The following is a 25,020-nucleotide window of genomic DNA, read 5'->3' as shown; positions in this document are numbered from 1 at the left end:
CATACAGATCGCAGCTGCAAAACCCACAGATAACGTTAAAAATATAAATAAAAAGCATTAAAAAGAATGACTGCACCTGCAAATATCTGATCTGGGAGATTCCTACATACATTCGACACGCTATGAACTAAATCAGGAGGTAAATGTCGCATGAAGAAATATTGAGACGTCACAATTGACATTTTTCGGTCACAGAAACTTTCCCAAAATATGTGATTACAATGTTGTATTGATCCTCAGAACGGCATGAATAAAAACCGCAGCGTTCCATAGAAGCGCGAGGCCTCTCACGGCAGGAACGCCGCGAAGAGAAACAATAACGGGACTCAGAAATTAATTATTTTTTATTTAAAAATGTATTAAAAAAAACAAAATACTAAACCAGTTCCTGTAGCCGCGCTGATCGTAGTCACCGGGAGGATCAGACACCGGCTCATTTTTTACCTACACAGAAAAACATCACAGACTGACTGTGTTGATGAAGTTGATAAATCCTTTTTTCCCTCCGATTTTCTATACGGTAAAGAGACCGGCGTCATTCACAGCTACAACTCAAACCGCAAAAAAACAAGAGAAAAATAGAGCGACGTCGACCGACAAAGGGATGACTCGTGGAAGACGGAGAGGAAGAAACAATAAAGTGCAGAGACGTCCGGCGGGGGCTGCGGAGCTCGGACTGCTCCCGATCCCTGGCATCCGCCATCCTTCTGCACTGCTGTATCCGGATGTCGCGCCTCTGGTGTAACCAGTCTCTTAGTAGAAGTTACGGCCATTATTCCGATACGCCGTGATGAGACTCGGAGAACGAGTCCCTCTCCTCCACCACGATCCCTCCTGATCCATTGATCGCACCAGTTATCTGTGCCAGCCCCCAAATATTACTGATCCAGATTAATAACGGAGCCAGCACAATAATTAATAACAATTACCAAAAATACAGAAATCTCTAACTCCGCACTGCTGTCCGTCATTCACAACAGTCAGCGCCGTACGAGAAGGACAGAGGAATCCTCAGAACCGTACAGCCAAACCGGCACAGGCCATCCGATACGAGGGGTAATAACATAGCGGCGCCCCCCTGGAGTCTGCGGGAAGCATTACAGATTGTAGTGTACCCTCCACTGCAGGGCGGTGCCGTACATTACTAACAATCACCACACACCAGAGCCACCAAACCAAGACCAGGGGGCAGAGGGTGACGGGCAGCGCCTGTCTGCGGGGTGGAGGATGGCGGATACTCCAGCTGTAACTCACACATCAGGTCTCAGTCCCGATTTACTGCTGACATCACAGCGATGGTCGCCCACATAATGCGTCACCGCTCAGGAATGAAGGAGTCAGGACCCCTCCTCAGATACGCTTCTCCTCCTCTGGGGAGCACACCACCAGCTCCTTACTGCCGAAGTCCCACCAAGCCGTCATGTGAAAGCCCATATTAGACAAGACCACCAGATACTCGAAGAACGCAAAGGCCGAGTAAGCTGCAGAAGAAAACGCCAGAAGTCAAGATGGAGAGAGGACAAAGAATAGAGCACTGTGCCGAAAATGGCTACATTACTGTACATAGGGGCAGTATTATAGTTATATTCTTATACATAGGGGCAGTATTATAGTTATATTCTTATACATAGGGGCAGTATTATAGTTATATTCTTATACATAGGGGCAGTATTATAGTAGTTATATTCTTGTACATAGGGGCAGTATTATAGTAGTTATATTCTTGTACATAGGAGCAGTATTATAGTAGTTATATTCTTGTACATAGGAGCAGTATTATAGTTATATTCTTATACATAGGGGCAGTATTATAGTAGTTATATTCTTGTACATAGAGGGCAGTATTATAGCAGTTATATTCTTATACATAGGGGCAGTATTATAGTAGTTATATTCTTGTACATAGGAGCAGTATTATAGTAGTTATATTCTTGTACATAGGGGCAGTATTATAGCAGTTATATTCTTGTACATAGGAGCAGTATTATAGTAGTTATATTCTTGTACATAGGGGCAGTATTATAGTAGTTATATTCTTGTACATAGGAGCAGTATTATAGTAGTTATATTCTTGGACATAGGGGGCAGTATTATAGTAGTTATATTCTTGTACATAGGGGCAGTATTATACAGTCATGGCCAAAAGTATTGACACCCCTGCAATTCTGTCAGATAATATTCAGTGTCTTCCTGAAAATGATTGCAAACACAAATTCTTTGGTATTATTATCTTCATTTAATTTGTCTTAAATGAAAAAACACAAAAGAGAATGACGCAAAAAGCAAAACATTGATCATTTCACACAAAACTCCAAAAATGGGCCGGTCAAAAGTATTGGCACCCTCAGCCTAATACTTGGTTGCACAACCTTTAGCCAAAATAACTGCGACCAACCGCTTCCGGTAACCATCAATGAGTTTCTTACAATGCTCTGCTGGAATTTTAGACCATTCTTCTTTGGCAAACTGCTCCAGGTCCCTGATATTTGAAGGGTGCCTTCTCCAAACTGCCATTTTTAGATCTCCCCACAGGTGTTCTATAGGATTCAGGTCTGGACTCGTTGCTGGCCACCTTAGAAGTCTCCAGTGCTTTCTCTCAAACCATTTTCTAGTGCTTTTTGAAGTGTGTTTTGGGTCATTGTCCTGCTGGAAGACCCATGACCTCTGAGGGAGACCCAGCTTTCTCACACTGGGCCCTACATTATGCTGCAAAATTTGTTGGTAGTCTTCAGACTTCATAATGCCATGCACACGGTCAAGCAGTCCAGTGCCAGAGGCAGCAAAGCAACCCCAAAACATCAGGGAACCTCCGCCATGTTTGACTGTAGGGACCGTGTACTTTTCTTTGAATGCCTCTTTTTTCTCCTGTAAACTCTATGTTGATGCTTTTGCCCTAAAAGCTCTACTTTTGTCTCATCTGACAAGAGAACATTCTTCCAAAACGTTTTAGGCTTTTTCAGGTAAGTTTTGGCAAACTCCAGCCTGGCTTTTTTATGTCTCGGGGTAAGAAGTGGGGTCTTCCTGGGTCTCCTACCATACAGTCCCTTTTCATTCAGACGCCGACGGATAGTACGGGTTGACACTGTTGTACCCTCGGACTGCAGGGCAGCTTGAACTTGTTTGGATGTTAGTCGAGGTTCTTTATCCAACATCCGCACAATCTTGCGTTGAAATCTCTTGTCAATTTTTCTTTTCCGGCCACATCTAGGGAGGTTAGCCACAGTGCCATGGGCTTTACACTTCTTGATGACACTGCGCACGGTAGACACAGGAACATTCAGGTCTTTGGAGATGGACTTGTAGCCTTGAGATTGCTCAGGCTTCCTCACAATTTGCTTTCTCAAGTCCTCAGACAGTTCTTTGGTCTTCTTTCTTTTCTCCATGCTCAATGTGGTACACACAAGGACACAGGACAGAGGTTGAGTCAACTTTAATCCATGTCACCTGGCTGCAAGTGTGATTTAGTTATTGCCAACACCTGTTAGGTGCCACAGGTAAGTTACAGGTGCTGTTAATTACACAAATTACAGAAGCATCACATGATTTTTCGCACAGTGCCAATACTTTTGTCCACCCTCTTTTTTATGTTTGGTGTGGAATTATATCCAATTTGGCTTTAGGACAATTCTTTTTGTGTTTTTTCATTTAAGACAAATTAAATGAAGATAATAATAACAACAAAGAATTTGTGTTTGCAATCATTTTCAGGAAGAAACTGAGTATTATCTGACAGAATTGCAGGGGTGTCAATACTTTTGGCCATGACTGTAGTAGGTATATTCTTGTACATAGGGGCAGTATTATAGTAGTTATATTCTTGTACATAGGGGCAGTATTATAGTAGTTATATTCTTGTACATAGGGGGCAGTATTATAGTAATTATATTCTTGTACATAGGGGGCAGTATTATAGTAGTTATATTCTTGTACATAGGGGGCAGTATTATAGTAGTTATATTCTTGTACATAGGGGGCAGTATTATAGTAGTTATATTCTTGTACATAGGGGGCAGTATTATAGTAGTTATATTCTTGTACATAGGGGGCAGTATTATAGTAGTTATATTCTTGTACATAGGGGGCAGTATTATAGTAGTTATATTCTTGTACATAGGGGGCAGTATTATAGTAGTTATATTCTTGTATATAGGAGCAGTATTATAGTAGTTATATTCTTGTATATAGGAGCAGTATTATAGTAGTTATATTCTTGCACATAGGGGCAGTATTATAGTAGTTATATTCTTGTACATAGGGAGCAGTATTATAGTAATTATATTCTTGTACATAGGGAGCAGTATTATAGTAGTTATATTCTTGTACATAGGGAGCAGTATTATAGTAGTTATATTCTTGTACATAGGGGGCAGTATTATAGTAGTTATATTCTTGTACATAGGGGGCAGTATTATAGTAGTTATATTCTTGTACATAGGGGGCAGTATTATAGTAGTTATATTCTTGTATATAGGAGCAGTATTATAGTAGTTATATTCTTGTACATAGGGGCAGTATTATAGTAGTTATATTCTTGTATATAGGAGCAGTATTATAGTAGTTATATTCTTGTACATAGGGAGCAGTATTATAGTAGTTATATTCTTGTATATAGGAGCAGTATTATAGTAGTTATATTCTTGTACATAGGGGGCAGTATTATAGTAGTTATATTCTTGTACATAGGGGCAGTATTATAGTAGTTATATTCTTGTACATAGGGGGCAGTATTATAGTAGTTATATTCTTGTACATAGGGGGCAGTATTATAGTAGTTATATTCTTGTACATAGGGGGCAGTATTATAGTAGTTATATTCTTGTATATAGGAGCAGTATTATAGTAGTTATATTCTTGTATATAGGAGCAGTATTATAGTAGTTATATTCTTGTATATAGGAGCAGTATTATAGTAGTTATATTCTTGCACATAGGGGCAGTATTATAGTAGTTATATTCTTGTACATAGGGAGCAGTATTATAGTAATTATATTCTTGTACATAGGGAGCAGTATTATAGTAATTATATTCTTGTACATAGGGAGCAGTATTATAGTAGTTATATTCTTGTACATAGGGGGCAGTATTATAGTAGTTATATTCTTGTACATAGGGGGCAGTATTATAGTAGTTATATTCTTGTACATAGGGGGCAGTATTATAGTAGTTATATTCTTGTACATAGGGGGCAGTATTATAGTAGTTATATTCTTGCACATAGGGGCAGTATTATAGTAGTTATATTCTTGTACATAGGAGCAGTATTATAGTAGTTATATTCTTGTACATAGTGGCAGTATTATAGTAGTTATATTCTTGTACATAGGGGCAGTATTATAGTAGTTATATTCTTGTACATAGGGAGCAGTATTATAGTAGTTATATTCTTGTACATAGGGGGCAGTATTATAGTAGTTATATTCTTGTACATAGGGGGCAGTATTATAGTAGTTATATTCTTGTACATAGGGAGCAGTATTATAGTAGTTATATTCTTGTACATAGGGAGCAGTATATAGTAGTTATATTCTTGTACATAGGGAGCAGTATTATAGTAGTTATATTCTTGTACATAGGGGGCAGTATTATAGTAGTTATATTCTTGTACATAGGGGCAGTATTATAGTAGTTATATTCTTGTATATAGGAGCAGTATTATAGTAGTTATATTCTTGCACATAGGGGCAGTATTATAGTAGTTATATTCTTGTACATAGGGAGCAGTATTATAGTAGTTATATTCTTGTACATAGGGGGCAGTATTATAGTAATTATATTCTTGTACATAGGGAGCAGTATTATAGTAGTTATATTCTTGTACATAGGGGGCAGTATTATAGTAGTTATATTCTTGTACATAGGGAGCTGTATATAGTAGTTATATTCTTGCACATAGGGGCAGTATTATAGTAGTTATATTCTTGTACATAGGGAGCAGTATTATAGTAGTTATATTCTTGTACATAGGGGGCAGTATTATAGTAATTATATTCTTGTACATAGGGAGCAGTATTATAGTAGTTATATTCTTGTACATAGGGGGCAGTATTATAGTAGTTATATTCTTGTATATAGGGGCAGTAATATAGTAGATATATTGTTGTACATAGGAGCAGTATTATAGTAGTTATATACTTGTACATAGGGAGCTGTATATAGTAGTTATATTCTTGTACATAGGAGCAGTATTATAGTAGTTATATTCTTGTACATAGGGGGCAGTATTATAGTAGTTATATTCTTGTACATAGGGGGCAGTATTATAGTAGTTATATTCTTGTACATAGGAGCAGTATTATAGTAGTTATATTCTTATACATAGGGGGCAGTATTATGGTAGTTATATTCTTGTATATAGGAGCAGTATTATAGTAGTTATATTCTTGTACATAGGAGCAGTATTATAGTAGTTATATTCTTGTACATAGGAGCAGTATTATAGTAGTTATATTCTTGTACATAGGAGCAGTATTATAGTAGTTATATTCTTATACATAGGGGGCAGTATTATAGTAGTTATATTCTTGTACATAGGAGCAGTATTATAGTAGTTATATTCTTGTACATAGGAGCAGTATTATAGTAGTTATATTCTTGTACATAGGAGCAGTATTATAGTAGTTATATTCTTATACATAGGGGGCAGTATTATAGTAGTTATATTCTTGCACATAGGAGCAGTATTATAGTAGTTATATTCTTGCACATAGGAGCAGTACATAACAGGTTACATTCATTAGGAGCCAGCGCCGTTCCCTTACTTCCACTTTTGCAGGACGCATTATGGTGATAGTAGAACACCAGCGAGATCAGGAATGATGCCAGATTGAGCAGGAACAGACATTGCTTCCATCTGTATGATCTACGTTCCTAGAGCAGAAGAAAGCGATATATTTATTATATTAACAGTGTGAATGTTATGAATGGTTTTGCAACCAGACGGTAATCTGACCCCAAACTATGACATGTAAATTGGCGATTGCGGTGTTCCCCTCGCGGGGTCCGGGGCTGTGACACTTTCTGGCTGGAGAGCAGGTTGGACACCTCCATGTTGCTCAGGGTCTTGTCTGTGACAGGCGAGTGTAGGACCCTCTGATCAGTTCTCCCCCACCCAACACACACAGCTGACGACATAGAACGAGCCCCTCTTCCCCGGACCCTTCCGTCAGCGAGTCTCGGTCTAGTCAGGTGTGACATCTCCTGGTTTGATCTGTTGCCCCCATGCTTCTGATTTTGGGGTTGTAGTCCACACTCTTTAGCTGCAGTGTCCGGTTTGGAATATTTGGCGACATTTTGATGACTCCACTATTGTTGTTCCGGTCTCCCGGCATCTTCTGATTGTCTTTATTTCTTTCTTACTTTGCATCGTCTCTTTAATGACATGCAGCGATCACAAAGTGCAGATCACCACCACCTCCTGGAGATGGCGCCAGCGCAGCACCCGACTCCTTGATGGTTGCACCTTTGACCAGTGATCTCCAGTCACATCCGGAGCTGCGGTCATTAGTATGGACAGGGGCTCTTTGGGAGTGACCAGCGCTGGTTTTGCTGTGGTGCATGCGAGACATGCAAGGTTTTAGCTTCCCATGAATCGCCCACAACAGCAGTACATTTTGGGAGAGGTGACTGCAGCTCTGGAAGTGACTGGAGTAGAGGACCATCTTCTCCCGTGTGTGTGTCCTGTGTGGACGTCTTACCTCAGCACTTACAGAGAATTTCCTGGACAGGCTCCATATCCTGATGGTGACCATCATGTACCCAAGGGAGAAGAACATGAAGAAGATGAAGGCCAGCTGATGGATTCCTGCAGAGAGAGGTAGGGTGAGCCAGTGCAGGGGAGAATGTGGGATCATTGGGGTCTCGGGGGCAGTGGTCTCACCGTGGTTCTCATTGGAGGACACATAGGTCAGGAGGAGCAGGCAGAGGATCTCAAACACATTGAGTAGGAAGTTAATGTGACATCTCCAGAACGAGCTGCCCCCTGTCATGTAGAAGTTGAGGTATGCCACCGCTACGAGCAGGCGGGGGGTCGAGTGCAAGCCGATGCACAGCCGCCAGACGTACCGCTGCGGGGTCACCCCCCCTATGGCAGCGCTGATGGACGGCAGGAAATTATACACCTGGAATAAAGAAATTAGTGACGTCAGCGATCACCAGTGTCTGACCCATCAGGCTGTGGTCACACGGGACACGTTCCTTAGAGTCTGGGGGGCTCGGTCTGCACATTCAGGACCTCAGGGGCTCGTCTCCAATCCTGCATTACCCACAATCCACCCCGACGTTGCAGGTGCGTCATCTTCTGCACCTTTATAGTACCGCCACATGACGCACCCCAGGTCCCAGCTCGGACGCACTGCGCTCCTGCTCACCCCGCAGTGTGTAGCTGTCGTCTCATCAAAGTTAAAAATCAGCGACCAAACGATGCAGAAGAGGAAACCGCAGAGCGGCAGACAGACGGTGGCCACCGCGAACGTGGTGAACTTCAGGCTGAAGAGGGCACCGCCGCGGTCAGGGGGCATCAACAGCGGGACGTGAGGCATCCTGAGACTGCGAAGATAGAGAGAGAAAGGTGGTGAGGAGAAGCGCAGACTAACTCCGGCCACCGCGCAGGACATACAGCAATCTCAGGGCGCAGACGGCTGAGCTGCTGACAGGCGTCTTGTAGAGCGCCGCGCCGGAGACTTAACTATGAGCCTGCAGGGAAGGAATCCATAAATCAGCAAGTAGTCCTTATACCAAATATACTGGCACTTCATTAAACCACAATGATACAAAAAATGTCGGACTTGTATACTCATTTTGCCGAACTGAAGAGACCCAGCATTATAATAAAAACAACAATATTTTATTGAAATTTGTTAAAATTGCTTGTAAAAAAAAAAAAACAGAATGCCCAGCAGGGAGGAATCAAAACGCCAAAGGCACAACAAAAATTATAATCTATATCATGTAGGTAATCCTATACATAAATCAATTTATCCTGGGCAAATAAACATAAATTAGCAGCTGAAAATACAGACACAATGTTAACTGTGTTGCTAATTACATGTGGGTCTAGATACTATAGAACGCTGACAGTGCAAACACAATATTAGCTATAAGGCCAATTATATGTAAACCTAAACACTAGACTCCAGTCCCATCAGCGTAATTAGTATCATTATGGATAACAAATCCTAAGAACAATAAAGAAAAGGAGTAGTACAAAGGCACAATTACCTCGTGTAAACAGGCATCTATAGCAGTGCGTGGCGTGACCTCCCCTACCCCAACGCGCGCAATTTCGCAATCGCTTCTTTCGGGGGCGCGTTAGAGGTGAGTGTGTCATATGATTATATACCCCAGGGAGCCAATAGGAAGCCGTGACATATCACAGGGAAGGATCCGTTCCTTCAGATATTTCAGGCGCGTGCGCCGATCTGTGCAGCAGAGTATAACATCACTTCCGGTGACGCGCTCCTTGAGCCGTACACTAGTACGCATGCGGCTCAATACTGGAGCGCTCCTGGAAGCGAGCGGTGCTACAGATTCTGCGCATGCGCACTATCATCAGGGATATGGATAATGTGAATAAACTGTGCATAATATATATCGGTGCTTTAATGTTAATAAATCAATGACCTCCAATAACAAAGGAGATCAGCATAACAATCAAGTGAATACTAATAATAGTGCACTTAAGACTAAAGACTAATGATGATATTCTGCGCATGCGCAGAATCTGTAGCGCCGTTTGCGTCCAGGAGCGCTCCACTATTGAGCCGCACTAGTACTAGTCTACGGCTCAAGGAGCGCATCACGGGAAGTGATGTTATACTCGGCTGCACAGATCGGCGCATGCGCCTGAAATATCTGAAGGAACGGATCCTTCCCTGTGATGTCACGGCTTCCTATTGGCTCCCTGGGGTATATAATCATATGACACACTCACCTCTAACACGCCCCCGGAAGAAGCGATTGCGAAACGCGCGTTGGGATAGGGGAGGTCACGCCACGCACTGCTATAGACGCCTGTTTACACGAGGTAATTGTGCCTTTGTACTACTCCTTTTCTTTATTGTTCTTAGAATTTGTTATCCATAATGATACTAATTATGCTGATGGAACTGGAGTCTAGTGTTTAGGTTTACATATAATTGGCCTTATAGCTAATATTGTGTTTGCACTGTCAGCGTTCTATAGTATCTAGGCCCACATGTAATTAGCAACACAGTTAACATTGTGTCTGTATTTTCAGCTGCAATTTATGTTTATTTGCCCAGGATAAATTGATTTATGTATAGGATTACCTACATGATATCGATTATAATTTTTGTTGTGCCTTTGGCGCTCTGATTCCTCCCTGCTGGGCATTCTGGTTTTTTTACAAGCAATTTTAACAAATTTCAATAAAATATTGTTGTTTTTAATATAATGCTGGGTCTCTTCAGTTCGGCAAAATGAGTATACAGTCCGACATTTTTTGTATCAGGGAAGGAATCCAGTCCGGTGACATTACACAGAGGACAACAACCTGAGGATGTCCGGGGGAACTACAACACCCAGCACACAGTATAATGGAGACACCACTCCTTGCCCTGCAGCTGCATAACGCAATGACGGACACAGAATGCTCACAGCTAAAAAGGGGAAACGTTACCGTGTCACATGATCGGAAGAAGGAGAGGAGACCGGGATAGGAGGACAAAAAGGGGGGGGGGGCACTGGGAGACAACGGTCACAGAAGAATGGGGGGGGCGGCGACCGGAAGACGGCGGACACACGGGAAAAGGGGGGGGGGGGCGACCGGAAGACGGCGGACACACGGGAAAAGGGGGGGGGGGGGGCGACCGGAAGACGGCGGACACACGGGAAAAGGGGGGGGGGGGCGACCGGAAGACGGCGGACACACGGGAAAAGGGGGGGGGGGGGGCGACCGGGAGACGGCGGACACACGGGAAAAGGGGGGAGCGACCGGGAGACGGCGGACACACGGGAAAAGGGGGGAGCGACCGGAAGACGGCGGACACACGGGAAAAGGGGGGAGCGACCGGAAGACGGCGGACACACGGGAAAAGGGGGGAGCGACCGGGAGACGGCAGACACACGGGAAAAGGGGGGAGCGACCGGAAGACGGCAGACACACGGGAAAAGGGGGGAGCGACCGGGAGACGGCGGACACACAAGAGGGGGGGGGGGAAGGTGACCGGGAGACGGCGGACACGCAGGACGGGGGGGGGGGGAAGGTGACCGGGAGATGGCGGACACACAGGACGGGGGGGGGGGGGAAGGTGACCGGGAGATGGCGGACACACAGGACGGGGGGGGGGGGGGGAAGGTGACCGGGAGATGGCGGACACACAGGACGGGGGGGGGGGGGGAAGGTGACCGGGAGATGGCGGACACACAGGACGGGGGGGGGGGGGGAAGGTGACCGGGAGATGGCGGACACACAGGACGGGGGGGGGGGGGGGGGAAGGTGACCGGGAGATGGCGGACACACAGGACGGGGGGGGGGGGGGAAGGTGACCGGGAGATGGCGGACACACAGGACGGGGGGGGGGGGGAAGGTGACCGGGAGACGGCGGACACGCAGGACGGAGGGGGGGGGGGGGAAGGTGACCGGGAGACGGTGGACACGCAGGACGGAGGGGGGGAAGGTGACCGGGAGATGGCGGACACACAGGACGGGGGGGGGGGGGAAGGTGACCGGGAGATGGCGGACACACAGGACGGGGGGGGGGGGGGGGAAGGTGACCGGGAGATGGCGGACACACAGGACGGGGGGGGGGGGGAAGGTGACCGGGAGATGGCGGACACACAGGACGGGGGGGGGGGGGAAGGTGACCGGGAGATGGCGGACACACAGGACGGGGGGGGGGGGGGGGGGAAGGTGACCGGGAGATGGCGGACACACAGGACGGGGGGGGGGGGGGGGAGGTGACCGGGAGACGGTGGTCACCAGTGAGCAGGACACAGGGCTGGAGGAGGCTTCATCAGGACGCCACAGTAAGCGCAGCAGGTCAGGAGCAGCACAAGACAGAGAGCAGAGGCCGCAGTGCAGACAGGAGGGAGAAGCACAGAAGACTCATGCCAGGCACACCGGGCCCCGGAGGCTCAGCCGGTACCTGGGCGCAGGACGAGACCCCGTCTCTTCAGAAATCAGTGCATGAACACAGACCAGACAGCAGCGCCGCCACTTCCGGGTGTAGCAATATGGCGGAACAACATAACGTTGTTATCAGCAACAAGTCGTAATTTGCGTGCCCGACGTCATTACGTTCTCATCGTCACGTGTCTCTGGCAGTTCCGCTTTAGATCGGAAGTTGACAGTGAAAAGATGAGCACAGCAGAACCAGTGCCGGAGTCCGCGGTGTCCGCACAACCGGCGCCTCCCGGGGCTGTGACTGAAAACAAACCGAGCCCGGCCAACATCCCCAAACCTGGACCAGCGGCCACTACAGCCGCCGGCACCGGAGCTGGAATACCAGGGAGAGACCCGGGAGAGCGACGGGCGAGCGGTGAGACTGACGGGGATGGCTGACATGGAGGCCGGGGGGGTGCGGACGGTCGGTCAGTAATGTATGTACACAGTGACTGCACCAGCAGAATAGTGAGTGCAGCTCTGGAGTATAATACAGAATGTAACTCAGGATCAGTAATGTAATGTATGTACACAGTGACTGCACCAGCAGAATAGTGAGTGCAGCTCTGGGGTATAATACAGGAGGTAACTCAGGATCAGTAATGTAATGTATGTACACAGTGACTGCACCAGCAGAATAGTGAGTGCAGCTCTGGAGTATAATACAGAATGTAACTCAGGATCAGTAATGTAATGTAATGTACACAGTGACTGCACCAGCAGAATAGTGAGTGCAGCTCTGGAGTATAATACAGAATGTAACTCAGGATCAGTAATGTAATGTAATGTACACAGTGACTGCACCAGCAGAATAGTGAGCGCAGCTCTGGAGTATAATACAGAATGTAACTCAGGATCAGTAATGTAATGTATGTACACAGTGACTGCACCAGCAGAATAGTGAGTGCAGCTCTGGAGTATAATACAGGAGGTAACTCAGGATCAGTAATGTATGTACACAGTGACTGCACCGGCAGAATAGTGAGTGCAGCTCTGGGGTATAATACAGGATGTAACTCAGGATCAGTAATGTATGTACACAGTGACTGCACCAGCAGAATAGTGAGTGCAGCTCTGGAGTATAATACAGGATGTAACTCTGGATCAGTAATGTTATGTATGTACACAGTGACTGCACCAGCAGAATAGTGAGTGCAGCTCTGGGGTATAATACAGGAGGTAACTCAGGATCAGTAATGTAATGTATGTACACAGTGACTGCACCAGCAGAATAGTGAGTGCAGCTCTGGAGTATAATACAGGATGTAACTCAGGATCAGTAATGTAATGTATGTACACAGTGACTGCACCAGCAGAATAGTGAGCGCAGCTCTGGGGTATAATACAGGATGTAACTCAGGATCAGTAATGTAATATATGTACACAGTGACTGTACCAGCAGAATAGTGAGTGCAGCTCTGGAGTATAATACAGGAGGTAACTCAGGATCAGTAATGTAATGTACACAGTGACTGCACCAGCAGAATAGTGAGTGCAGCTCTGGGGTATAATACAGGATGTAACTCAGGATCAGTAATGTAATGTACACAGTGACTGCACCAGCAGAATAGTGAGTGCAGCTCTGGGGTATAATACAGGATGTAACTCAGGATCAGTAATGTAATGTATGTACACAGTGACTGCACCAGCAGAATAGTGAGCGCAGCTCTGGGGTATAATACAGGAGGTAACTCAGGATCAGTAATGTAATGTATGTACACAGTGACTGCACCAGCAGAATAGTGAGCGCAGCTCTGGGGTATAATACAGGAGGTAACTCAGGATCAGTAATGTAATGTATGTACACAGTGACTGCACCAGCAGAATAGTGAGCGCAGCTCTAGGGTATAATACAGGAGGTAACTCAGGATCAGTAATGTATGTACACAGTGACTGCACCAGCAGAATAGTGAGTGCAGCTCTGGGGTATAATACAGGAGGTAACTCAGGATCAGTAATGTAATGTATGTACACAGTGACTGCACCAGCAGAATAGTGAGCGCAGCTCTGGGGTATAATACAGGAGGTAACTCAGGATCAGTAATGTAATGTATGTACACAGTGACTGCACCAGCAGAATAGTGAGTGCAGCTCTGGAGTATAATACAGGATGTAACTCAGGATCAGTAATGTAATGTATGTACACAGTGACTGCACCAGCAGAATAGTGAGTGCAGCTCTGGATTATAATACAGGATGTAACTCAGGATCAGTAATGTAATGTATGTACACAGTGACTGCACCAGCAGAATAGTGAGTGCAGCTCTGGAGTATAATACAGGATGTAACTCAGGATCAGTAATGTAATGTATGTACACAGTGACTGCACCAGCAGAATAGTGAGTGCAGCTCTGGGGTATAATACAGGATGTAACTCAGGATCAGTAATGTAATGTATGTACACAGTGACTGCACCAGCAGAATAGTGAGTGCAGCTCTGGATTATAATACAGGATGTAACTCAGGATCAGTAATGTAATGTATGTACACAGTGACTGCACCAGCAGAATAGTGAGTGCAGCTCTGGGGTATAATACAGGATATAACTCAGGATCAGTAATGTAATGTATGTACACAGTGACTGCACCAGCAGAATAGTGAGTGCAGCTCTGGAGTATAATACAGGATGTAACTCAGGATCAGTAATGTAATGTATGTACACAGTGACTGCACCAGCAGAATAGTGAGTGCAGCTCTGGGGTATAATACAGGATGTAACTCAGGATCAGTAATGTAATGTATGTACACAGTGACTGCACCAGCAGAATAGTGAGTGCAGCTCTGGAGTATAATACAGGATGTAACTCAGGATCAGTAATGTATATACACAGTGACTGCACCAGCAGAATAGTGAGTGCAGCTCTGGGGTATAATACAGGAGGTAACTCAGGATCAGTAATGTAATGTATGTACACAGTGACTGCACCAGCAGAATAGTGAGTGCAGCTCTGGGGTATAATACAGGATGTAACTCAGGATCAGTAATGTAATGTATGTACACAGTGACTGCACCAGCAGAATAGTGAGTGCAGCTCTGGGGTATAATACAGGATGTAACTCAGGATCAGTAAAGTAATGTATGTACACAGTGAGTGCAGCTCTGGAGTATAATACAGGATGTAACTCAGGATCAGTAATGTAATGTATGCACTCAGTGACTGCACCAGCAGAATAGTGAGTGCAGCTCTGGGGTATAATACAGGATGTAACTCAGGATCAGTAATGTAATGTATGTACACAGTGACTGCACTAGCAGAATAGTGAGCGCAGCTCTGGAGTATAATACAGGATGTAACTCAGGATCAGTAATGTAATGTATGTACACAGTGACAGCACCAGCAGAATAGTGAGTGCAGCTCTGGAGTATAATACAGGATGTAACTCAGGATCAGTAATGTAATGTATGTACACAGTGACTGCACCAGCAGAATAGTGAGTGCAGCTCTGGGGTATAATACAGGAGGTAACTCAGGATCAGTAATGTAATGTATGTACACAGTGACTGCACCAGCAGAATAGTGAGTGCAGCTCTGGAGTATAATACAGGATGTAACTCAGGATCAGTAATGTAATGTATGTACACAGTGACTGCACCAGCAGAATAGTGAGTGCAGCTCTGGAGTATAATACAGGATGTAACTCAGGATCAGTAATGTAATGTATGTACACAGTGACTGCACCAGCAGAATAGTGAGTGCAGCTCTGGAGTATAATACAGGATGTAACTCAGGATCAGTAATGTAATGTATGTACACAGTGACTGCACCAGCAGAATAGTGAGTGCAGCTCTGGGGTATAATACAGGATGTAACTCAGGATCAGTAATGTATGTACACAGTGACTGCACCAGCAGAATAGTGAGTGCAGCTCTGGGGTATAATACAGGATGTAACTCAGGATCAGTAATGTAATGTATGTACACAGTGACTGCACCAGCAGAATAGTGAGTGCAGCTCTGGGGTATAATACAGGATGTAACTCAGGATCAGTAATTTAATGTATGTACACAGTGACTGCACCAGCAGAATAGTGAGTGCAGCTCTGGCGTATAATACAGGATGTAACTCAGGATCAGTAATGTATTGTATGTGCACAGTGACTGCACCAGCAGAATAGTGAGTGCAGCTCTGGAGTATAATACAGGATGTAACTCAGGATCAGTAATGTATGTGCACAGTGACTGTACCAGCAGAATAGTGAGTGCAGCTCTGGAGTGTAACTCAGGATCAGTAATGTAATGTATGTACACAGTGACTGCACCAGCAGAATAGTGAGTGCAGCTCTGTAGGATAATACAGGAGGTAACTCAGGATCAGTAATGTAATGTATGTACACAGTGACTGCACCAGCAGAATAGTGAGTGCAGCTCTGGAGTATAATACAGGATATAACTCAGGATCAGTAATGTAATGTATGTACACAGTGACTGCACCAGCAGAATAGTGAGTGCAGCTCTGGAGTATAATACAGGATGTAACTCAGGATCAGTAATGTAATGTATGTACACAGTGACTGCACCAGCAGAATAGTGAGTGCAGCTCTGGGGTATAATACAGGATGTAACTCAGGATCAGTAATGTAATGTATGTACACAGTGACTGCACCAGCAGAATAGTGAGTGCAGCTCTGGAGTATAATACAGGATGTAACTCAGGATCAGTAATGTAATGTATGTACACAGTGACTGCACCAGCAGAATAGTGAGTGCAGCTCTGTAGGATAATACAGGAGGTAACTCAGGATCAGTAATGTAATGTATGTACACAGTGACTGCACCAGCAGAATAGTGAGTGCAGCTCTGGAGTATAATACAGAATTTAACTCAGGATATGTCATGTATGTGCATAGTGAGTGCAGCTCTGGAGTATAATACAGGATGTAACTCAGGATCAGTAATGTATATACACAGTGACTGCACCAGCAGAATAGTGAGTGCAGCTCTGGGGTATAATACAGGAGGTAACTCAGGATCAGTAATGTAATGTATGTACACAGTGACTGCACCAGCAGAATAGTGAGTGCAGCTCTGGGGTATAATACAGGAGGTAACTCAGGATCAGTAATGTAATGTCTGTACACAGTGACTGCACCAGCAGAATAGTGAGTGCAGCTCTGGAGTATAATACAGAATTTAACTCAGGATATGTAATGTATGTGCATAGTGAGTGCAGCTCTGGAGTATATTACAGGAGGTAACTCAGAATCAGTAATGTATGTACACAGTGACAGCACCAGCAGAATAGTGAGTGCAGCTCTGGGGTATAATACAGGATGTAACTCAGGATCAGTAATGTAATGTATGTACACAGTGACTGCACCAGCAGAATAGTGAGCGCAGCTCTGGAGTATAAGGCTAGTTTCACACTTGCGCTTTTGAGCGCAGCGACGGCCTGCGCACGGCCGCCGCTAAGCCCCGCCCCCTGCCGTGCCTCCGCCGGTAGCTCTGCCTACCGGTGCATGACGCTGCATGCGTCCTGCGTCCCCTATCTTTATCACTGGGGGCGCAGGCCGTGCGCAGTATGCGTTTGGCGGCGCATGCGCGTTTTTGACGGTGCGCCGAGCGCAACCAAACTGCAGCAGGTTGCGTTTGGCGCAGGTCGGCGCACCGTCAAAAGGACACATGCGCCGCCAAACGCATACTGCGCACGGCCTGCGCCCCCAGTGATAAAGATAGGGGACGCATGCAGCGTCATGCACCGGTAGGCAGAGCTACCGGCGGAGGCGTGGTAGGGGGCGGGGCTTAGCGGCGGCCGTGCGCAGGCCGCCGCTGCGCTCCAAAGCGCTAGTGTGAAACTAGCCTAATACAGGATGTAACTCAGGATCAGTAATGTATGTACCCAGTGACTGCACCCAGCGTCGGACTGGCCCACCGGAGAACCGGAGGATTCTCCGGTGGGCCCTGGCATCTGGTGGGCCCTGGCACCTGCTGGCATACAGGGCCAGCAGTTGCCTAGGGCCCCCGCTGCTCCAGGGGCCCCCAGCCAGTGGTGTGTCGCACACCATGCAGCTGCTATGGGGGCCCCTGCCAGCGGAGCAGCAGCGGGTGTCAGGAGGCAGGAGCCCCTGTCCCCGCTGCTAAAGAGAAATGAATATTCACTGCGAAGCATATCATTTCAGGTCTCCACCCCCAGAGGCCCCGCCCCCAGCCCAGTAAGCCGCTCTGCAGACTACAGCTGTAAATCAGGGCCGGCGCCGCCCTCAGTCCTCTCTGCTCCTGGCTCACAGCCAGTGCGCGATGACGTCACTACATCACGTACCCGCTGTGTGTCTGGCAGAGGGGGCAGCTCCTGACACTGAGGCCGGGATCAGCGTGGGAGCGAGGAGGAGAGGTGAGTATTGTGGGTTTTTTTTTTTTTTTTATATCTCTCTCGCTCTCTCTATCTGTCTCTCTCTATATATCTCTCTCTCTTATATCTATCTTTCTATCTCTATCTATTATCTATATCTATCTATCTCTATATCTATCCATTATCTATATCTATTTCTATATCTATCTCTATCTATCGCTCTATCTTTATATCTATCTATCTTTCTATCTCTACATCTATCTCTATATCTTTCTATATATCTCTATATATCTCTATATCTATCTATTATGTCTATCTATATCTATCTATCTTACTCTATCTCTATATCTATTATCTCTATATTTATTATCTATCTAGCTACCATCTATATCTATCTATCTTTATCTATATCTCTATCTAATATCTATATCTATCTATTTATCTATCCGTTATCTATCTCTATATCTTTTCTCTGTATCTATCTCTCTATATCTATATCTCTCGCTATCTATCGCTCTATATATCTATCTCTATATCTATATCTATTTCTCTCTATCTCTATATCTCTCTATAGCTATCTATATATCGCTATCTCTCTCTATCTATCTCTCTCTATCTATCTCTCTCTATCTATCTCTCTCTATCTATCTCTCTCTATCTATCTCTCTCTATCTATCTCTCTCTATCTATCTCTCTCTATCTATCTCTCTCTCTCTATCTCTCTCTATCTCTCTCTCTATCTCTCTCTATCTCTCTCTCTATCTCTCTCTATCTCTCTCTCTATCTCTCTCTATCTCTCTCTATCTCTCTCTCTATCTCTCTCTATCTCTCTCTATCTCTCTCTCTCTCTCTCTCTCTATCTCTCTCTATCTCTCTATCTCTCTATCTCTCTATCTCTCTATCTCTCTATCTCTCTATCTCTCTATCTCTCTATCTCTCTATCTCTCTATCTCTCTATCTCTCTATCTCTCTATCTCTCTATCTCTCTATCTCTCTATCTCTCTATCTCTCTATCTCTCTATCTCTCTATCTCTCTATCTCTCTATCTCTCTATCTATCTATCTTTCTAACTCTATCTATCTCTATACATATCTCTATATCTAGCTATTATCTCTATATATATCTCTATATCTAGCTATCTATCTCTATATATCTCTATATCTAGCTATCTATCTCTATATATATCTCTATATCTAGCTATCTATCTCTATATATATCTCTATATCTAGCTATTATCTCTGTCTCTCTATCTGTCTCTCTATCTGTCTCTCTGTCTCTCTATCTATTTTTATTTATAGCCATCTATCTATATATTTATCTCTATATCTATCTATATATGTCTATATTATTATTATATCTCTATCTATCTCTACCCTATGAGGGGGGGCAGTATTATACCCTATGAGATGGCTGCTTTATATTCTATGAGGGGGCTACCCCAACTCCTGCTACATAATTAAGACATGTACAACCTTACATTATACCCGGATATTAGCGTGTTTTACCGCATAATTGGTGGTCTGGTATTTAACTCTATGCAGCTACATAGTGGGCCCCAAGAATGATTTTCTCTGGTGGGCCCAAGGTGTTCCAGTCCGACGCTGACTGCACCAGCAGAATAGTGAGTGCAGCTCTGGAGTATAATACAGGATGTAACTCAGGATCAGTAATGTATGTACACAGTGACTGCACCAGCAGAATAGTGAGTGCAGCTCTGGGGTATAATACAGGAGGTAACTCAGGATCAGTAATGTATGTACACAGCAACTGCACCATCAGAATAGTGAGTGCAGCTCTGGAGTATAATACAGGATGTAACTCAGGATCAGTAATGTATGTACACAGTGACTGCACCAGCAGAATAGTGAGTGCAGCTCTGGGGTGTAATACAGGAGGTAACTCAGGATCAGTAATGTAATGTATGTACACAGTGACTGCACCAGCAGAATAGTGAGCGCAGCTCTGGGGTATAATACAGGATATAACTCAGGATCAGTAATGTATATACACAGTGACTGCACCAGCAGAATAGTGAGTGCAGCTCTGGGGTGTAATACAGGAGGTAACTCAGGATCAGTAATGTAATGTATGTACACAGTGACTGCACCAGCAGAATAGTGAGTGCAGCTCTGGGGTATAATACAGGATGTAACTCAGGATCAGTAATGTATATACACAGTGACTGCACCAGCAGAATAGTGAGTGCAGCTCTGGGGTATAATACAGGAGGTAACTCAGGATCAGTAATGTATGTACACTGTGACTGCACCAGCAGAATAGTGAGTGCAGCTCTGGGGTATAATACAGGATGTAACTCAGGATCAGTAATGTATATACACAGTGACTGCACCAGCAGAATAGTGAGTGCAGCTCTGGGGTATAATACAGGAGGTAACTCAGGATCAGTAATGTAATGTATGTACACAGTGACTGCACCAGCAGAATAGTGAGTGCAGCTCTGGAGTATAATACAGGAGGTAACTCAGGATCAGTAATGTAATGTCTGTACACAGTGACTGCACCAGCAGAATAGTGAGTGCAGTTCTGGAGTATAATACAGGAGGTAACTCAGGATCAGTAATGTAATGTCTGTACACAGTGACTGCACCAGCAGAATAGTGAGTGCAGTTCTGGAGTATAATACAGGAGGTAACTCAGGATCAGTAATGTAATGTATGTACACAGTCACTGCACCAGCAGAATAGTGAGTGCAGCTCTGGAGGATAATACAGGAGGGTAACTCAGGATCAGTACAGGAACGCCTCTTATCACACACAGCCTTTCGCTTCTCCTGTACTCGCTAATGTCTCATCACTTTTGTCTTGTAGTTCCGGTATCTGCAGCTTCGGCCACGGCTCCTGTTGAAAGTTCCCTTTCCAATGGTGTGTACCTGCCGCCGGGTGTGATCAATGGAGACATTAAGCCGGTCATCTCCACCACCCCACTTGTGGATTTCCTGATGCAGCTGGAGGATTATACACCTACGGTAGGTGACCTTCTGGTACTTGTAGTTCTTCCTGTCTCTCGGCAGGTGCTGTATAGCCGTATTATGTGATATCTACTGTCACCACTTGTCCATTGATGTTGCTCCTGGAGATCACAATTATCAAAATCTTCTTATATAGAAATTGCTGAATTGTGAGTATTGCACTGAAGGCGCAGAGATCCCGGAGAGGCCTCTGCAGCAGCTCCTCAGTCTAGAACGTCACTAGCCGTAGTATTCACACTAATCATTGCTGACCGCAGATCTATTCTTCTCTGTCAGATTCCAGATGCCGTCACTGGATATTATCTAAACCGGGCAGGATTCGAGGCTTCAGACCCCAGGATGTGAGTATTACAGTACAGGGTGATATCACATCTTATTACAGTACAGGGGGATATCACATCTTATTACAGTACAGGGGGATATAAGAGGAGCGGTGATATCACATCTTATTACGGTACAGGGGGATATAAGAGGAGCAGCCGGTGTCACAGTAGGGGGATATTGGTGGTGGTGGGGTTTACACTGGAGCCTGTACATGGTGTCACACCGTGGGGTCTTGCACTGGTGTCTGTGGCTTGTACCACACTGGGGGGGGGGGTCTCTCTCGCACTGGTGTCTGTGGCTTGTACCACACTGGGGGGGGGGGGTCTCTCTCGCACTGGTGTCTGTGGCTTGTACCACACTGGGGGGGGGGGGGGGGTCTCGCACTGGTGTCTGTGGCTTGTACCACACTGGGGGGGTCTCGCACTGGTGTCTGGCTTGTACCACACTGGGGGGGGGGGGGGGGTCTCGCACTGGTGTCTGGCTTGTACCACACTGGGGGGGGGGGGGTCTCGCACTGGTGTCTGGCTTGTACCACACTGGGGGGGGGGGGGTCTCGCACTGGTGTCTGGCTTGTACCACACTGGGGGGGGGGGGGTCTCGCACTGGTGTCTGGCTTGTACCACACTGGGGGGGGGGGGGGTCTCGCACTGGTGTCTGGCTTGTACCACACTGGGGGGGGGGGGGTCTCGCACTGGTGTCTGGCTTGTACCACACTGGGGGGGGGGGTCTCGCACTGGTGTCTGGCTTGTACCACACTGGGGGGGGGGGGGTCTCGCACTGGTGTCTGGCTTGTACCACACTGGGGGGGGGGGGGTCTCGCACTGGTGTCTGGCTTGTACCACACTGGGGGGGGGGGGGGTCTCGCACTGGTGTCTGGCTTGTACCACACTGGGGGGGGGGGGTCTCGCACTGGTGTCTGGCTTGTACCACACTGGGGGGGGGGGTCTCGCACTGGTGTCTGGCTTGTACCACACTGGGGGGGGGGGTCTCGCACTGGTGTCTGGCTTGTACCACACTGGGGGGGGGGTCTCGCACTGGTGTCTGGCTTGTACCACACTGGGGGGAGGGGGGGTCTCGCACTGGCGTCTGACCCTCGTCTCTTCTCTCCTCAGTATCCGGCTCATCTCTTTGGCCGCACAGAAGTTTATCTCGGACATCGCTAATGACGCCCTCCAGCACTGTAAGATGAAGGGCACGGCGTCCGGGAGTTCCCGCAGTAAGAGCAAGGTGGGTGATGGCGCTGCTTTATGGGGTCGTCCGCCACATGGGGGTGCTGCCACCGGTCCTGTCTGTGACGCTCGTGTAACTTGTGCCTTCCTCCCCCTCTCCAGGACAAGAAGTACACGCTGACCATGGAGGACCTGTCCCCGGCGCTGGCAGAATACGGCGTGAATGTGAAGAAGCCGCATTACTTCACATAGTGTGGCTCATGGCCTCCTCCATGTTCTTGCCACGTTCCTGCTGGCGTCATGTGACCTGTGTATATAGGGGTGGGGGTCCGATCGCTGACGCCTCCCTGTGACTGTTTTGGAGCCGTTTCCCTCTTTGGGGTTCTCTGCTCCGTGTCTGCTCCCAGCTGCCATGTTTGTGGGGGCTGCGCTGTATATTGCACCTTTTTGGGGGGTTTGTTTTCTGTAGTGGATGTAAATGAAGAAATAGAGACGTGGATTTCATGAATGTTCACGGTGCAAATCATTATTCACTACTGCAAGGGAAACTTACATTTATAATATATATATATATATATATATATATATATATATATATATATTCCCCACCTTCAAAAAACCTGATGTGTGAACGAGGAAAGCACAGGCTCTGGTGTCTAATCCGGAGCTGATAAAGTAAGTACACCCCCTACCTCTCCCGGTATTTGCCGTTGCTGATCACTCTGCTAATCTAGTGTAGGTTTGTCCCCTGACCGTGACCCCATAGGCTGAACCTGGCAGAAGATCTGGTCGGTGAGGAGCGCTGCGCTCAGTGCCAGACGACTGTTGCACAGCTTCGGAGTGGCCATGACTGATAAGGGGGGCGGCTGATATGTGACATCACAGCGCTCTACCAGTGCTTGGACTCGGCCGCTCCAGAACATTCACACATCTCCCCCTTACACCACTGGAGTGTTGCTTTAGCAGTATGCTTTGGGTCATTGTCTTGTTGGAAGGTGAATCTCCGTCCCAGATTACTAACAGATTTAAACAAGTTTTACTAAAAAAAAATCCCTTTATTTCACACCATTCATCTTCCCCTCAACTAGGACAATTTTCCCTTTCCCTGTGGTCAAAACGCCTCCCCACAGCATGATACTGCCACCAAAATGTTTCACTGTGGGTATGGTGTTTTTGGGGTGATGAGCTATGTTGGTTAGACACCAGGCATAGCGTTTACCTTGGGGGCAAAAAAAAGTTTAATTTTGACCTCATCTGACCACAGTACCTTCCTCCATACACTTGAGGAGTCTCCCATGTTTTTTGGCAAGCTCAAAAATGAGCCTTATAAATTTAGTTATTTCATCCCATAACCTACTTAATTTTTACTGATAGTTTTCACACTTCACCAACTTAGATTATTTGGTGCCGATTAGTGATGAGCACAAGTCCTTGGATATGAACAGAGCATCATGGGGGCTCGAGAGACCTGGTCGTGTCCCTGCGGCCACATGCTCCGTGGATGTTAGACAGCCCTGCAATATGCGGGGATTGCCTGACAAACACAAGCAATCCTTGTATGTTTTGTGGCTGTCTAATAGACCCTGTCTTTCGAGGCCCTGTGATACTTTTTTCTTATCCAAGCACTTGTGCTCATGGTCGCTTACATCTGATTACTTTCACAAACCTCCGTATATAGAGCTGATAACAAAGGATCCAAAATAGGTGATGCCACAGCTCACCTGCTCCTCCTCCTGTACAATGACTGAACACTAGTGACGGGCGAGCACTAAAATGCTCGGCTGTTCATGTCGAGCATATTGGAATGTTCGGGTGCTCAACCCGAGCAACGAGCCCAATGTAAGGCTATGGGAAACTCGAGCATTTTTCCAGCGGTCTGCAGAGGGACTAGAAATTGCAGAAATCGATGGGAACATCATGGGGAAGACTCCTGGAAGCATTTCTGACTCCCAGGTCACTGCTGTGAACAATGTTGTCAGAGTCTTACTCCACTTTTCCAGACTCACAATAAAATATACAAAAATGAATTTTGCTGGGAAATATCTTAAGGAACATCATTTCCAGGTAATGATTTGTATATAAGGCAAAATAAAGAACACAAAACTCAAATGTTCCTCCACCACTTGGGCT

General features: G+C 45.9%; 2 protein-coding genes across 3 annotated transcripts; one reads left to right on the top strand and one right to left on the bottom strand.

Moving 5' to 3' along the window:
- Window positions 1–326: 326 nt before the first annotated feature.
- On the bottom strand, window positions 327–12,251 carry PGAP2 (post-GPI attachment to proteins 2). Of its 2 annotated transcripts, none has more exons than XM_073558851.1 (6): window positions 12,105–12,251; window positions 8,367–8,544; window positions 7,877–8,117; window positions 7,707–7,801; window positions 6,759–6,867; window positions 327–1,481 (listed from the first exon to the last, which is right to left on the bottom strand). In XM_073558851.1, the coding sequence occupies exons 2-6, from the start codon at window positions 8,535–8,537 to the stop codon at window positions 1,351–1,353; spliced, it is 747 nt and encodes a 248-aa protein (XP_073414952.1). In that variant the 5' UTR covers window positions 8,538–8,544; window positions 12,105–12,251; the 3' UTR covers window positions 327–1,350. The 2 variants fall into 2 exon arrangements, with proteins under 2 accessions (XP_073414952.1, XP_073414951.1); XM_073558850.1 differs by having other exon boundaries at window positions 7,695–7,801; window positions 12,105–12,250.
- A 9-nt stretch (window positions 12,252–12,260) lies between these two features.
- TAF10 (TATA-box binding protein associated factor 10) lies at window positions 12,261–23,398 on the top strand. Its single transcript, XM_073558853.1, has 5 exons — window positions 12,261–12,497; window positions 21,237–21,394; window positions 21,674–21,738; window positions 22,834–22,948; window positions 23,053–23,398. Exons 1-5 carry the CDS (start codon window positions 12,317–12,319, stop codon window positions 23,140–23,142), a joined length of 609 nt encoding a protein of 202 aa, XP_073414954.1. The 5' UTR covers window positions 12,261–12,316; the 3' UTR covers window positions 23,143–23,398.
- Window positions 23,399–25,020: the final 1,622 nt, after the last annotated feature.

Source organism: Dendrobates tinctorius, unplaced genomic scaffold, assembly GCF_039654945.1.
Source record: "Dendrobates tinctorius isolate UK_male_01 unplaced genomic scaffold, ASM3965494v1 ptg000259l, whole genome shotgun sequence".
Taxonomy (NCBI): Eukaryota; Metazoa; Chordata; class Amphibia; order Anura; family Dendrobatidae; genus Dendrobates; species Dendrobates tinctorius.
The sequence above is the reverse complement of the archived record's forward strand: the minus strand, read 5'-3'. Positions and strand labels throughout refer to the sequence as shown.